Raw genomic sequence first — 15,981 nt, 5'->3', positions numbered from 1 at the left:
CCTAGTCACACCTCGAGTGTGGTGGTAGCAGTGCTTTCTCTGTACATGTCTCAGGAAAGAGGGGAGAGAGAGAGAGAGAGAGAGAGAGAGAGAGAGAGAGAGAGAGAGAGAGAGAGAGAGAGGGAGGGAGGCAGGGAGAGAGAGAGAGAGAGGGAGAGACAGACAGACAGACAGACAGACAGAGACAGAGAGAGAGAGAGACAGAGAGAGAGACAGAGACAGAGAGAGAGAGACAGAGAGAGAGAGACAGAGAGAGAAACAGAGAGACAGAGAGAGACAGAGAGACAGAGAGAGAGGGAGAGAGAGAGAGACAGAGAGAGAGAGAGAGAGAGAGAGAGACAGAGAGAGAGAGAGAGAGAGAGAGAGAGAGAGAGAGAGAGAGAGAGAGAGAGAGAGAGAGACAGAGAGAGAGAGAGAGAGACGGAGGGAGGGAGGGAGGGAGAGAGAGAGTCAGAGACAGAGACAGAGAATTGTTTAAAAAGGTTCAAGGAAATGTTCTGCCTAGAAACAGTGCAAAGTTTGCAAAGGGAACTCCTGCTTGGGTCTAGGTGGAACTGAATGGCCTCTACTGGTGTCCCTTTCATCTCTGAGATTCCAGGACTCTGTGAAAGGCTCACTGGTCTTATGAGTGAGTGACAGTATAGGTAGGGGCAAAGACACAGCACTCAAGGACTGAGGTTTCCTTCACAGTGGCAGGCTTACGCTGGTCTGGCAGCCCAACAGGTGCCCAGAGATGCTTCAAATATCAATTTGGTCTTACACTACAGAATCAAAGACTAGGCGATCTGAGAGAGACCTCAGCAGCCAGCAAGTTCAGATCATATACAGAAGGAGCCCCCATTATAAAATATACTAGAGGTGGTCTTTGAATTTCTGTTTACATAGATTAAGTGACATTCATCAATTCAGCATGGCTTCACTGGCTCCTCAAATGTCCATAATGCAGCAGGGTTATATAAGGTACCTGGCATACAGTAGGAGCTTAATAAATACATGTTGACTGATGGGCTTTTCTCAAATAGGTGGTACAAGAAGTATTATCCCTAGAATTCTTTTGTGTGTACTGGACCCTTCAGCAGTCAGGAGGGTGAAGTCTATGGATCTCTTCTCAGAAGGATGTAAAGGCATGAAGTCAAAAGTGAAGAATTACAAGGAAATCAGTTACATTGAAACAGTTGTAGAAATGTTTTTAAAAACAAGTTTATAGACCTTTGGGCTAGCAACTCCTGCTACTACTGTATAAAGAAAGAGACAGACTCAGACACCCAGTAGCTTGGACCATGCTAACCCAGGACATGCAACCTCAACCCATGAGTTGTACCTGACTTCTCCTGACTCTATGCCCAAGGCCACTTCCCCAGCTCTGATTCAGAGCGTCTCTCTGATGAGTATTATTCAAACCCTAAAGTCAATGGACCTTAACAGGCTAGTTAGTCAGGACCTTTGCTGCTTTCTCTCTCCTCTCCCCATCCCCTCTCAAGCAGGTGAAACCCAAGTCACAAAGTGTCAGCTCCCTAAGACAAAGTAACAAGAATGATGGACAGCTGTGTTGTGTGTTGGGCTGCTCCATCCGTTGCTAGCTATATGACCCTGGGTCAGTGACAACCTATCTGAGTCTCAGTTTTCTCATCTGTAAACTGAAAAGGCAGAATTAGGGGACTATAAAAGTTCCTTTCTGCTCTGAGATTTAACCCTGTGATTAAAGTGAGGACCAGTAAGTTATTTTCATGCCCATTAGCTGGGAAGGGAGAACTTCCAGGTCCTTAACCTGCTGCAAATTCATGGGATTTCCCATTTCAGTATTGGTCACATCCCTCCTCTGCTCAACATCCTTTCCTGGCTTTCTGCCATATCTCATTGGAATGAGATCCAAGTTCCCCAAGTTTGCCAGCCTTGCCTCGTATCACCCTCTTCTCCCACATATCTTGTGTGCCAGTCAAAGTACCTTTCCAACTGACCCCCTTCTCCCCTCAAGCCCTAATTCCCTCACTTCCAAGTCCTTGTTCACCCTGATCCCTGGCTCTGGAATTCCTTTCCCTCACTGAGACCCTGTTCAAATGCCTCTTCTTCCATCAAATTTTTCCCCATTTTCTGTCCTCCCTACCCCCTTCCCATCACATACTTTTAGTTGTTGTTTTTTCCCCATCACTTTTAAAGTCTCTTACCATGCTCTATTTTGTATTCCGACGATCAGTGTGTGGGTCGTGTCCCCTTGACTGAAGTGCTAGTCTAGGAGGGCAGGGATAGTGACATTGCGTTTTGTTTCTCCTGACACATCATCAGTACTACGCATATAACAGGCATTTAAGGGAGACAGCGTTGCCTAGTAAAGAGTCAGCCATGGAGTCAGGAAGACTTGGGTTCAAATCCTGACTCTCACCATTGCTGGCTGTGTGATTCTGGGAGAGTCACTTAAACCTCTAAGTGCTATAGGCAGCTCTCTGGCTGTCTAAGTTACTGAGAAGGTGCCCAGCTGCACTGTGCAGGGCTTTTCTTTCTCTCTCCCAGTGAAATCAAAGGTCTGTAGTGGAGAGTAGGGTAGTGGAAAGAGCATTGGCCTGAGTCTCAGGAGACCTGGGTTCAAATCCTGATTGCATAAACTATGTGGCCATGGGCATATAGTGTACCTCTCTGTGCCTCTGTTTTCTCATCTGTAAAATGGGAATAATAACTGACAGCACCTTCCATACTGAGTAATTGTGAGGAGAGTGCTTTGCAAATTAGATTGAATGTCATACAAATTTAGTAACAAACAATTTAGCTTAAATGCACAATGGATTCAAGGCTCCTTAACGATGGAGCTCTGCTGAATAATTTAATTTCCTTTCAAATTACTCTTATTATAGGTAGTCAATGGGTGGAACTATGAAGTCCAATATTCAATCATGCAGACTGATTGCTTAAAGGAGAAGGATGGACAATTAAGTCCCAAATGCAAGCCTATGCCTCAAGGGGTAAGTGATACTAATGGGAACTCTTCTGAAAGAATCTTTTGGGTCACTGCAAGACAAAACACACCATCTGTGTCCTTCAAATATTTGTTCATCTCAGTGGGTTTGTAGGATTGGGAACTGTCCAGTTAGGTGCTATATATCATGCCATTGGCTGCTCCCATGACCCCTGGGAGCCAGTAGTCAAGGGAAAAAAACAGATCATCTTATCTTTACTGTAACTCAAAGTGCATAGTAGGCCACTGTTGGGTCTGCTAACTTGGATCACTTTTCTCTAGATAAGTGGTTCTCAAAGTGTGGTCTGGGAATCCTTTCAGGACAGAGAACAGAGGTCCCATGAGTTCGACCAAAGCTTGAGGGCTTTGAGAGAAGAAACTTGGAGCTAGAGGAGTAGGCTAGATCTACCCAGGAAAGAAGGGAGGAGAGGGAGAGACGAAGGAAGGAAAGGAAGGGAGAGAGGAAGGAAGGAGGAAAGGAAAGGAGGGAGGAAGGAAAGGAAGAAGGAAGGAAGGGAAGGAAGGGGGGAAGAAGGAAAGAAAGGAGGAAAGAAGGAAGGAAGGACTAAGACGGAGAGGGAAGAAGGTATTTTTATTTGAGTCAGTGTTTGTGTCTTTCTGAAATGTTTGTTCAAAGGTGAACCTTGAATCTGAAACCTCAACATGCATTCTTCTGTGATTCAGCTTCTAGCTCCAATAGGTGAGGACCACAATGTAGGATCTTCATGCCATGGAGACCCTCCTCTCTCTCTTTTTCTCCCTCTGTCTATTTCTTTGTCTCTGTCTCTCTCCCTCTCTCTTCTCTCTCCCTTTCTCCCTCTCTTCTCTCTTTTCTTCATTTTCTTTTCTCTCTGTCTCTCAGTCTGTTTCTCTTTCCTGTCTCTGTCTCCTCTCCTCTCCTCTCCTCTCCTCATCTCTTCTCTTCTCTTCTCTTCTCTTCTCTTCTCTTCTCTTCTCTTCTCTTCTCTTCTCTTCTCTTCTCTTCTCTTCTCTTCTCTTCTTTCTCTTCCCTTCCCTTCCCTTCTCTCTCTCTTTCTCTATATATGTATATATATGTGTGTGTCTCTGTGTTTCTGTCTGTCTCTCTTTCCCTGTCTTTCTGTCTCTGTGTAACTCTCTGACTCTCTCTCTCTCTCTCTCTCTCTCTCTCTCTCTCTCTCTCTCTCTCTCTCTCTCTCTCTCTCTCTCTCTCTCTCCCCTTCCCCTGGAGTCTTTTAAGAATACCTGAGATTGAAGAGTGTAAGCTAGAACCCATCTCAAATCATCCAGATACAGTATGATCTTTAAAGATTTTTTCTAGTCCCAAGATCTATAAAAGTGGTCCAGGGTTTATGACTCATTAGCAGTACAGTGAACAGAAAGAAGGATCTGGAAGTAGAGGGACCTGGGTTCAAATCCTGACTTCTTTCCATTATTTCCTGAATGACCCCAGTTAAATCACCTAACTAGCCACTTTGGGAATTTGCTTTTTTCACTTGTAACATAAAGTAGTTGGCCTAGATAACATCAAGGGTCTCTTGTGATTCTCAATCAATGACCTTTTGGTGACTCAATTTCCTCCTCTGTAAAACAAGGGGACTGGGCTAGTTGACCTCTGAGGTCACATCCAGGTCTCCCAGATGGGGAACCTCTCTACTACTTAGCTTCATCTTTCTTTATCCTGAACTTTCTCTGAACACTACAGAGACTCAAGGACAGTTTATTCAAGTGACATGTTTACCTGAGCTCATCCCTGGACCTAGCAGAGAAATATTGTTCTCTTTCCTTCTTTCCTTCTAGGAGATAAAGGTCTGTAATGATTTAGCCCACCTAGACCCCCAAATGAAAATCAGCATCCTCTCACAGACTTGTAATCCAGGTAAGTGACAGTTCTCTTGGAAGTCAATAATACAAACGTTGACCCTTAGGTCTTTTATAAGGGGAGGAGGCCACAAGATGAAAAAGGTACCTTCAAGACAAAAAACATGTATGACTTCTGAAATGGAGGAAGAACAAAGCCCCAGGATGCTAACCGATAGCTGACCTCTGACTCTAGGAAGTCTGTGACTCCTACATTCTCCCAAAGGTGACACTATCACCCAGGAAGGTCCATGCCCAAAGCAGGCCCCAGAGTCTCCTGAGCCCTCAGGCCAGCCAAATCCTTTGTGAGGACAATGGACAACTGAGCAGCAATGCTTTGCTCTCAGCGGAGCACAGGGAAAAGCACTGGATTTGGAGGCAGAGAATCTGGGATCAAATTTCACCTTTGTAATTTACTACCTCTGTGACCTTGAACAAGTGTCTTCAGTTTCTCCATTTGCAAAATGAGAGTTGGATGGATAGTGTCTAAGCTTTCTGCCTCCCATCTTTAATTTCATGGTTTAAAATTCCTAGTTGCCTGAGCACTGGCAATTTTGCCATTAGAGATTTATTTCTTTAACTTAAATGTTGAGTCTTTCCACCAAATCCTTCTTTAAAATCCAGATGTTCCTGGGAGGGCCAATAAACCAATTCACCATAAGACATAGATCAAATTAACAAGCATTTATTTATAATCTCTGACTCACAGTGTCTTAGAGTTGGGAGTGAACTCAGAAATGTCTAGTCCAACCCATCCAGGGTCCAAGCAGGAGCATCTCTCCACAAAATCCCTGACCGGGAAGGGGGCATCTATAAAGCCCCTACTATGTAGCAAGCATGGTTCTGGGAATAAAAACACATGCAAGGATTAGGGTTTAGGTACAAAGTGGCATGTGGAAGGAAAATGCAGCCAGGGCTGGTGGGAGGACCCCTCTCAGATAAACTTTACCTACCATACAAGTCTACTAACCAGGAAGTTCCAGTCTACTCCATTGGGTTCCAGCAAGGGGCAAACTCCCCCTGCTCATCAAACATTTGTACTAATCTGAAGTCTCACATTTGAAACTGAACTCTTGTTTTCTAGGGAACGACTCAGCATCTTCTGTGACCCAAACGATGTCTGTGTATAGTCCAGAACTCAATGAGGCTTTGAGACATTCCCTGGAAAAATTTAACTCTGAGAATAAAAATCAGTTCTATTTCAAGACTCGCACTATTCTGAAAGCAGAAGAATCCCTGGTAGGTAAAGGGATCTTTTGAGTCAGCAGGCTTGTGGGCTATACTCAGCCATCACTTCTCGATTTCATCATGGGTTTAGGTCCTAGAGCTTTGGTTTGATTCTATTGGATTAGAAGAGATGGATTTTGCTGTCATATCCCTTGTTTTGCCATGGGCATTCAGGGCTTCTCTTACATTCATGGGAAGCCAGTAAACATCGTTTCTTTTCTTTGCCCCTTCTTGTTTCCCTCATCTACAACATGAAGAGATTGGACCAGGTGACTCCCTTCCTGGTCTAAATTTAGTTGTCAAGGCTTAAGTCCTGGCCAATGAGTCAGGCCTCCTGTCTGTGGTTGTCTACTATTTTGGAGTAGGTTCCTAAGAATTCCAGGATGATTTCACCTCCCCTGCTCCCATGCTCTACTCCCAAGACTCTGGTGGGCACAGGAAACTTGCTTCAAGCCAGCTCCACAAACGTTCATTAAGTGCCTATACCATGAAAGGAATTGCACTTGGTGCTGGGTATGAGAAACCAAAAAAGTGGCAGGTCTGGACCCCTGCCCTCAGGGAACTTCTACATTCTACTAGGAGTGAGGAGATCCCACAGAGGAGGGAATATAAAATAAGTCCTAGAGTTCCAGTAGATAGGCAATAAGAGTGCTAACAACTAGAATGGGGATCAGAAAAGGCCTCATGGGGTCCAGTGCAGGTGGGCAGGTCTTTGGGAGGAGCCTAGCATCTTGCACCACAGAGGTGATGAGGATGGATACACCAATCATTCTTCTCAGTGATTTAGTGCCATACTAACATTACATTCCTCATACAAATATGAAGTCATCAACCAAATGCAGGTAGATACTCCTCTCTCCAACTCACCCAAAGAGGTGTTTCAGACGTGATGCTTTCACCCCTAGGCATCTTCTCCTCGTCCCTGTGGTCATAGGGCTGAGTTGGAAGTTCACCCAAACATGAGGTCTACACTTCACATGTTGATAATGATTAATAATATCTGGCATTGACATAGTGTTTAAGGTTGGCAATGTGCATTAAAATATTATCTCATTGGATCCTTGCAGCAGCCCTGGGAAGCAGATGCTCTCATTATTCCCATTTTATGGATGAGAAAGGAGAGGCAGATAGAGGTTGATTGACTTGCTCAGGGTCTAGGAAGTGTTTGAGGTTGTATTTGAACTCAGTGCAAATTCAAGTTCAATGGTCTATCAGCTTGGCCACTGAACTGTCATATATATATATATAAACATATGTATATACATACATACAGACATACATGTATGACATTTTCTAACTATATGCATACATATGTGTATATTTATATATGCACACCCATACATGCATGCTTACACACATATATGTATATATATGTGTGTGTGTTTGTATATATGTGTGTGTGTGTATGTATGTATATAATTTTTCCCCCTTGCCCAAGTTCCTTTTGGTTAGTATATAATTTCCTACTTAGGATGCTGCCTTAAAAAGTAGAAGTAAGATGCTTGTGATAAAAGTAGAAACATGAACCACTTCCTGTTTACTTTGTAGGTGGGATCTGGACCTAAATATACCATAGACTTTGTCATCAAAGAAACAGACTGCTCTAAAGAGAAAGAAAAATATTCTGAAGGCTGTGCATTTAAGGAATCTGGGGTAAGTCATTAGGGGATCAATTATCTAAGATCTAAGGGAAGCCAGAGTCCATGATTCAAGGGTCCTTACTCAGGGCCAGACATTCTTAATCTAGGTACCATAAACTTGTTCTAAAAATGTTTTAATAATGCTATTTCAATATAATCTGCATTTAATTTTATACATTTGAAGACATTTTTTCCAAGAAGGACTCGATAGACTTCATCAGACTGACAAAAGGGTCCAGCACACATAAAAGAATCTGAACACCTTGGTCTTGGCTTAGTAGCATTTTGAGAAAATTAATACAGGCCTTTTTCTTGTCTGGTGATGTAGTGACAGTTAGCAATGTGATGGAAATTTAATCCAGTCCAATCCAACCAATATCAGGGCATCTATTGTGCTTTGGATACTTGGTGTTGAGGATTCAGAGACCAAGAATAAAAAAAAGCCATCCCTGCCCTCAAGGTGCTGCCACTCTCCAGAGGGGATACATGGACAGAAACAAGTAAATAGCAGATAATTTGCAAAGGGGTGGGGCAGAGGAACATAAGAACTATGAGTATCAAGTAAGTCTAGAAAGAGCCAAGATCCAGTCCCAGCTCTCCTGCTAATTCTCGATGTCCCTGGGCGAGTTGCTTTATCTCCATGGGCCCTAGTACCATCATCTGTAAATGAGGGTATTAGCCTTGATGGGCTCTTCGGCTCCTTTCACCTCCTAGGATCCCATTTGCATGCAGTAAGTTAGAGGTAAGAGGCTAAAATCACACACCAGAGAATGTCTAAAGGGTTATGGGGCATGTTGGCCCAGAGTGGAGGATGCTGAAGTGGCTCTGGGATAGCCTACAGTCTCATTTCACTTTTGCTTTTCTGGACAGGTTATTTTGAATTGCATAGCAAATGTTTCTGTGGAAGATGTGGGTTCATTTAATCCTACAGTTCACTGCAAGGAACCAACACAGGTACAGAGTTCTGCCTTTCTTTGTCTAGTTCACAAATCTGGAAGGACCATATGCTGGTACGGACAGAGATGTGTCATGAAATGAAGGAGAGTGACCTTTGTGATCCAAGAGAAACAAAATGTGACCTTAGATGCTTCCAAGGGATGATTCAGAAAGAGGTCAACTCAGTCACCATGTATTGGTCCACATCTGAAAACATGCATACACAGATAAGCATGATAGGCAAGACTACTTCCTCTCCAGACTCCCCAGTGATTTATGGTCTGTGTATCTGTGAAATGCATGTGTACAAATATGTGTTTCTGAAGAAATTATGCTTTTGTCATTGAACTTGTCCTGTCTCCTAGTCCAATGAGATTATTTATTCCCTTTCCAGATATCTCCATATTCACATCTCTAGCTATAGCTCTGCATTTCTATCTACTTAACATCTCTCTCTCTCTCTCTCTCTCTCTCTCTCTCTCTCTCTCTCTCTCTCTCTCTCCCTCCCTCCCTCCCTCTCTCTCCCTCTCTGTCTGTCTATTCAGTTTGTAAAACCCATTGATATCTTTTTGTTTAATTCAATACCAGGTGGACAGTTTTTATTTATCCTCAGGCAATTCTAAGCCCCTGAAGGTCTTTGAGTTATGGAGTAACATAAAATAATCAAGGAAGCATCTATTATGCATCTACTGGTTTCCAGTACTGTCCCAAGTGCCGATTGTACAAATAGAGCAAGTCAGACTTACAGCTTAGGAAGATTATTTGAGCATGTGGTGAATGCCAGAAATATTGAGGATGGAGGAAAGAGACTGGAGATGGGAGATGGCTGAATGGCTCAGTGGCTGGAGTGCTGTGCTTCTCATCAGGAAGAACTGAGTTCAAACCTTGTCTCAGACACTTAATAGTAGTGTGACCTTGAGTCCAATTCTCTGTGCTTCACTTTCCTTAACTAGAATGAAAGGGATAGACTCAGGGGCCTCTAATTCCTTGAAAGTTTTAACTCTATGATCCTATGAGATGAATTAGAAAACTATGACAACAGTTTAGATGAGTTGTGATGGTGGCCCTAGGAGTGAAGTTAAGTGAATGGGTATTGGAGGGCTTGGAAACTGAATGATGTATGGGATTTAGGGTTGGAGAGAGCACCAGAGACCGTCAGGAGATAAGGATGATTCCCAGGTTTTGAACTTGGCTTATTGAGTGGCTGCTGATGCCCTCAACAGAAGTAAGAAAAGGGTCAGGTTCATTCTATTTTGGACATACTTGGTTAGAGTTGCCACCAGCAGATGCAGCTAGAGATAATGAGCAGGCGGTGTAAGAGGCAAGCCTGAGAGAGAGAGAGAGAGAGAGAGAGAGAGAGAGAGAGAGAGAGAGAGAGAGAGAGACAGAGAGAGAGAGAGAGAGACAGAGAGAGAGAGAGAGAGACAGAGAGAGAGAGAGAGAGAGAGAGAGAGAGAGAGAGAGAGAGAGAGAGAGAGAGAGAGAGAGAGAGAGAGAGAGAGAGAGAGAGCAGGGCTAAATAGATCCAAACAATCCCTGGACATATGATGTCGATGTGGTCACCAACCTCAGTTAATGTTAATGTAGAAGAAAAAAATTAATGTAGAAGAAGAGGACTCAGCACTGGGGTGCACCTGTACTTAATGGACAGGAGACAGATGATGAGAACCAGTGAAGAAAAGAAAATGAGAAGTGTCCTGAAAGAGAACAAGGAAGATGAAGAGTAAGAAAAGACCATGATATTTGGCAATTAAGAAATCACTGGCAAACTTTGAGAGATCTCGTAATTAGGGATCAAAAATAAGAGGGAAGGAACAACTGAAATGGCATACTCCTGAAGGAGATGGGGAGAAGTAGCAAGCAGAAAGTTTAGAGCTAGCAAGGCGAAAGTTCATTGCATCCTGGAGCAAATGAAGAAAACATGAGCCTGGGTTTTGAGGTGGAGATGAGTTAGCTCATGATATATGTCTTTGATTTTCTCAGCAAATTAGGAGGCAAGGTCATTTCATAGGAAAGTGGAAAATGAGACTGCCAGTGAAGAGAACCTAATGGGAGAGGAGTTTTGGAAGAGCCAATGTAGGGTGTGAGATGGTCAATTAGAGACTAATAAAAATTACAGTGCGACAGTGAAGTCCCAGTTGAGGTTAGATTACATTACTCAAACATCCTAAGGGTAGGAGCAGAGAAGGTAGACAGTGAAGGTTGCCCAGTGTTGAGTATTGGCAGGGCATGAATTATTGAAGGGCTAAAGGTTTCAAGGGCAGAGTGCAGCGTCTTGCTGGATTCATTAACTATGACATCAAGACTATGATGGTGCAACAGTGAGTCCTAGATAGGAGTAGAAGATGTGGAAAATGGGGTGGCGATTTGTGGTGAGGACAGAGAGAATATTTAGGGTGAGTGGGATGGTGAGAGAACATCAGGGAAGGATACTGGGATCAGACTGGGAGATTTCAAACTTCAAGATCAGGGAGGTGGGAGTGTTTGGGATATAGACAAGGTCTCAGATATGTCTTCCCTTGTGGGTACCTCAGGTAGAGTAGAGATGTATCATGAATATGAATGTGACTTCACTCTCTCTCTGGGACTTTCTTTCCTTATTTGTAAAAATCTACCTCCCAGGGATTCCTTTGTAAACTTTAGAGTGCCATATAAATTTAAACTATTATAATGAAAATTTTGGAAGTCTCAGATGAAAACTCTCAAATTTTATCTAGTATTCTCCTTTAAATTTAATTTAATTTTTTAAAATTTAAATTAAATTAAGTTTTTTAAAGCATTTTCTTTCCCTCTCATTTACCTTCATTGGGGGAAAGAAGAAAAGAAAAGGGAACCCTTGTAACAAATACAAATAATTAAGTGGAACAAATCCCCCCATTGGGAATTATGTCCAATCATGTCCACAGCTGTCTCCTTCTGCATCTTGAATCCATCACATACCTCTCTGTTAGAAGGCAGGTAGGGTTCAACATTGGATTTACCAGTTCTGGAGTCTTTCAGAGTTGTTTGTCTTTTCAGTTTTGTTAGTTTTGCATAAATCCCTTTCTTGGTTCTGCTTACTTCCCCATCCATCACTTCATACAGGTCTCTAAAATCATCTCCATTGCCACCTCCCCATAGAATTCTATTCTATTCACATTCCATATTTGTTCACACATTCCCCAGTTGATGGGCATTCTCTTAGCTTCTAGTTGTTTGCCATAATGAAAAGAACTGTTATAAATATTTTGGTATATATTGGTCCTCTTTCTTAGATCTCTTTGGAGTCTGGCAGTGTAATTGTTGGTTCAAAAACTGAATCTTGTCTTATTAACAACTGATTATCGTCATCGTCATCCTCATCATCCTCATCATTGCTCACATTTACATAGTCCCTAAAGTTTGCTGAGTACCTTATTGGCATTATTTCTTCTGCTAAAGTTTGTGAAACACTGTATGTATAGTATTTCATTTGATTGACCCTGTGAGGTAGGTGCTTAATATTGCCTTCATTATACAAATTAGAGAACTGAGGCAATGAGAAGTTGAATGATTTACCCAGGGTGACACAGTTAGTAGATTTCTGAGGTGGGATTTGAAGCCAGGTCTTCTTGACTCCAAGCCCAGTTACCTACTCATTATGCCCATACTACTTCACAATTTGTTCATTCTACAAATCAATTTGATAGCCAACACAGAGGGGAAACACAATACTTAGCTTCCCTTTTCCTTACACCCTTATTTAAATATCTAAAACTCGGCAAACTATGGCTTCCTTGTCAGAGGAATGAACCTGGCCAAGCCTGTGCCCTTTGTCTGTGCAGGGATATTGTGGTCATTGTTGAAATGCATCTGTCTATGCTTTTTTTTAGATGCTTATGAAAAGGCCTCCAGGTTTTTCCCCTTTTCGAGCAGCAGTAATAGCTCCAAGTGAACCCCAGACTTCTGATATGACAGAACAAGAGGTAGAACAAGCCCTGGTAAAGGAACGAGGACTTATTCGTAGCTTTGGTCATGGGCACCAAAAGGAGCATAACTCTGGCCATAGGAACAAAGACCACCCTGGACTTGGCCTTGGGCATAAACATGGCCATGGTCACAGTCAAGGACGTGGCAAAGGGCACAAACAGAAGCATGGTGAAGGTCATCAGAAACATGGAAAAAAAGACAAGAAAAACCATGGGAGTTGGACAAGTGAACATCTGGACAGCCCAACTGAAGAGAATTCTCCTTCTTCTAAGACACAAGAGGAGACACAGGGCGCACCACCCCCACTTAACTCATCATTCCAAGGGGTCACTGTTCCTCCTTCTGATTTACAAGATTTAGATCTCCTTGATCTTAACCCAACCAATCCTCCATCTCAGCCTACAACTGAGAAGAAGGAGGTGAAAGCAGGGGAGGCAGAGGACACAGAAGATGACTGGATCCCAGACATCCCTGTCCAGCCAAAGAGTCCCTTGTTTACTTTGGTGCCTGATTTTCCAGAGCCACCTGCCCCCAAATGTCCTGGACGCCCATGGAAACCAATTGATGTGATGGACCCTGTCAGGGAAGAGAGCCCACCTATGGACTTTGACCTCTCTGATGCTCTTGTATTTGGGAAGAAATGATTCTCCTCCTGGCCATTCACCATTCTACTGCCCGTATATAATGGACCACAAACCCCAAAACCTCAGAATAGTCTGGAACAAGGATTGAGACTCACCATGGATGCTGGGAGTCTCAATGAACTACTGAAAATTTGTTTTGCAAAGAGCAAATCCATTCTCCTTCAGGCAAACACGTTTCTTCAGCAAGGTAGAAGATGGAGAAAGTGGATTTGTTTTGAAGCCATTTTCAACTGGAGTTTCTAACAGATATCAGGGAGGAAGGATATTTGTCACTTGGGAGGATAATTAATTATTATCTTTAATTATCTATGCAAACTAACTTTCACCTGTGCATGAGTGTCAAAGAACAGAAACTAAATGGGAACTAAGGATGTGCCTGGCCCACAATTACGTGGTGCTTAATTAATGCTTGTTGATTGATTGGTAGAAGCACGATTATCAAAGAAATCTTTTTATGATGGCAAGGAGACCAGTACAATATTTTATGGAAAGACAGGGCCAAAGGGCAGAAGAGCAGAAGGTCCACAGGCAAGCCTTTGCATCTCTTTTTTGGGTCCACCTCACAAAACAACCTTAGCTTTTGCCAGTGGAACAATTTGTTTCTGCTCCATAACCATTGCAATGTCCTCGAGTTAGCTTGTGACTGATTCCTAACACATCCCCATTTTCTTGCTCTGTGTTTTCATGGAGAAGCAGTAGAAAGTGAGACTCACTTATGGTTGTTTGGTGACACTCTAATTTCACATGATTAGATGCTTTAAGTAACCCAGGCCCTATTCTACTACATCTTTACCCTACTTGAGCCTACTTTATCTCTACTTTCATTCATTATCTTTACTTTGATTCATTAGAGCAGGGGAAATATCCTGCTCAGTCACCTGAGAAATAACTTGTGCTATACCTAACTGGAAATAAACCAATCAGTTTAACCACATTTTACTGTTATTACAGGGATACTTAAGGCCTTGTATATATTATAACTAACACTCAAAGGAAGCGTCCATAGCAATTATATTAATCAAGGTTAGAACTCTCTTCACATGGACCTCAATGGAAAGGTTTGTGGTCCCCAAATGCACTAAGTCAGCAGCCAGAGGGGAATGAATGCAAGTGACATAGACATTGAAGGGAACAGCTACTCACTACTCTGCAGGAGTAAAATAAAGTTAAATCACGATTCCTGACCTCTGGTTAATTCATTGGGATCTTCTCTCAATGCCATTTGCAGGTTTCAGTATAATCACATGGGTTGAGGCCCAAATGCCTTGTGCTAGCATAGCCTTCTTCAGATGAGGGATGTCTTCACTCCCCTTCATGAAGATCAGAGACTGTCCTGGAGACAGGAAACTTCTTGTGAGTGTGAGTAAATGAGTAAAACGAGAGTAAGTAAATGAGTTATGAGTAAATGAGCATATGGTGGTATACTTAAAGTTTTACCAGGGACCATAAAGATCCCCCCTTCTTTAAAAGAAAAATCTAGTACCAAGGGAAGAATGGGAATATTTTGTTATTTGTTGTTAAGATTGGGATTTTCAGGAAACAAAAGATAGACTGTGTTTGGGTCTGTCAAGCCTTCACTATAATGACATTTCTAATTACAGAAGAAAGAAGAAAAAGAGGAAATAGAGGATGATAGATTTAGATCTTGGTGAGGGACACTTACTGAGCCCCCAGATCTTACAGAAGAGTGAACTGAAGTCTATGACATAACATGATAAATGACAAAATATGATACTTGTACCATGTCTTCTGAGTGCACTATTCCAGATCCCAACTACACTGGCAGTTGGGTCCCAGAGGGTGGCTGATGTTTATCTTCTCCTCAGTTCTAGGGACAACTCTGTTACAAACTCTCCTATCTGGTGTGGTCCCAGTGGATTTTCAAGCGACCAAACTTAATTAATTATTAAATGGCACTCTTCACAAAACAGATATAGTAAGGACAGTTATAGAAATCTCTGACTTCTCATTCCTCCCTTCCCAGCTCCTAAATGAAGAACACATTCTTTCCTTGCATACATAATGTTGCTGAGGAGGGTGGACTCAGCCTTAATGAGTTTACTTGGCAAAAATGTGAATTCATAGGTCTGGATTAATAGAATTCCTTTTCTTCTTTCTTGGTCCTCCCAAAGTTCCCTTTTGTTGCAGCTCTCATCCAGGCAGTAAGAGTCAGTGCCCTTGGGGAATCCTGAAGGTGCTTCTCCTGAGTGTTTCTGGTTTCATCCCAGGTCCAAATGCAGACATTGCCATAATCTGCTGCCACTGGTTTTGGCAGAAAGACAATGGCAATGTGGAATTACAGATCTTTCAACCTTTAGAAGTCCACACAGTCCATATGTGTGTGTGCATGTGCATGTGTGTGTTTGTGTGTGTGTGTGTGTGTGTGTGTTGGAAGTAACACTACTTGTGGGCTGACTTCCTCCCAGTTGTTTCCCTCTAAATGAAGCGCAAAATTCTGCCTCCTCAAGGTGCTCCCCAGCATGGAAACTTCCAAGGACTTGCCCAAGGTAATCCATAGCAGAGCCAGAGTTTGATTCTCTGCCTCCTATCTCAGCCCCTTCATTCATATTGCTGAATTGAAGTTATACATTGGGATACAAGGTGGAAGCATAATTACTTTAGAGGAATAGAATAAAACATTACTTTTGAGTGAAATAGTGACCTTTTCAGAACGACATTTCCTCTGATTGTTCATGGTCTCATTGAGGCAGGTGTTCATCCCACTGGTATAGTTTTTCCTCCTGTTTAATTTTTATCTGCTTCCTTCCATAAATCATCTTGATTGTGAGCGCTCCTCTCC

At 42.6% G+C, this 15,981-nt stretch overlaps 1 protein-coding gene across 1 annotated transcript in view; it reads left to right on the top strand.

Annotated features, from left to right (window-relative positions):
* KNG1 (kininogen 1) overlaps nt 1–14,365 on the top strand; it is a 28,211-nt gene extending 13,846 nt beyond the window's left edge. Inside the window, exons 5-10 of the mRNA XM_072618712.1 lie at nt 2,847–2,954; nt 4,727–4,805; nt 5,871–6,025; nt 7,562–7,666; nt 8,524–8,607; nt 12,441–14,365. Coding sequence (XP_072474813.1) covers nt 2,847–2,954; nt 4,727–4,805; nt 5,871–6,025; nt 7,562–7,666; nt 8,524–8,607; nt 12,441–13,181 — 1,272 coding nt within the window. The 3' untranslated portion in view covers nt 13,182–14,365. The remainder of the gene's footprint in view (nt 1–2,846; nt 2,955–4,726; nt 4,806–5,870; nt 6,026–7,561; nt 7,667–8,523; nt 8,608–12,440) is intronic.
* The last annotated feature ends 1,616 nt before the right edge of the window (nt 14,366–15,981 follow it).

This window comes from Notamacropus eugenii, chromosome 6, assembly GCF_028372415.1.
Source record: "Notamacropus eugenii isolate mMacEug1 chromosome 6, mMacEug1.pri_v2, whole genome shotgun sequence".
NCBI lineage: Eukaryota > Metazoa > Chordata > Mammalia > Diprotodontia > Macropodidae > Notamacropus > Notamacropus eugenii.
Note: the sequence above shows the minus strand (reverse complement) of the source record. Positions and strands in the feature narration are given on the sequence as shown.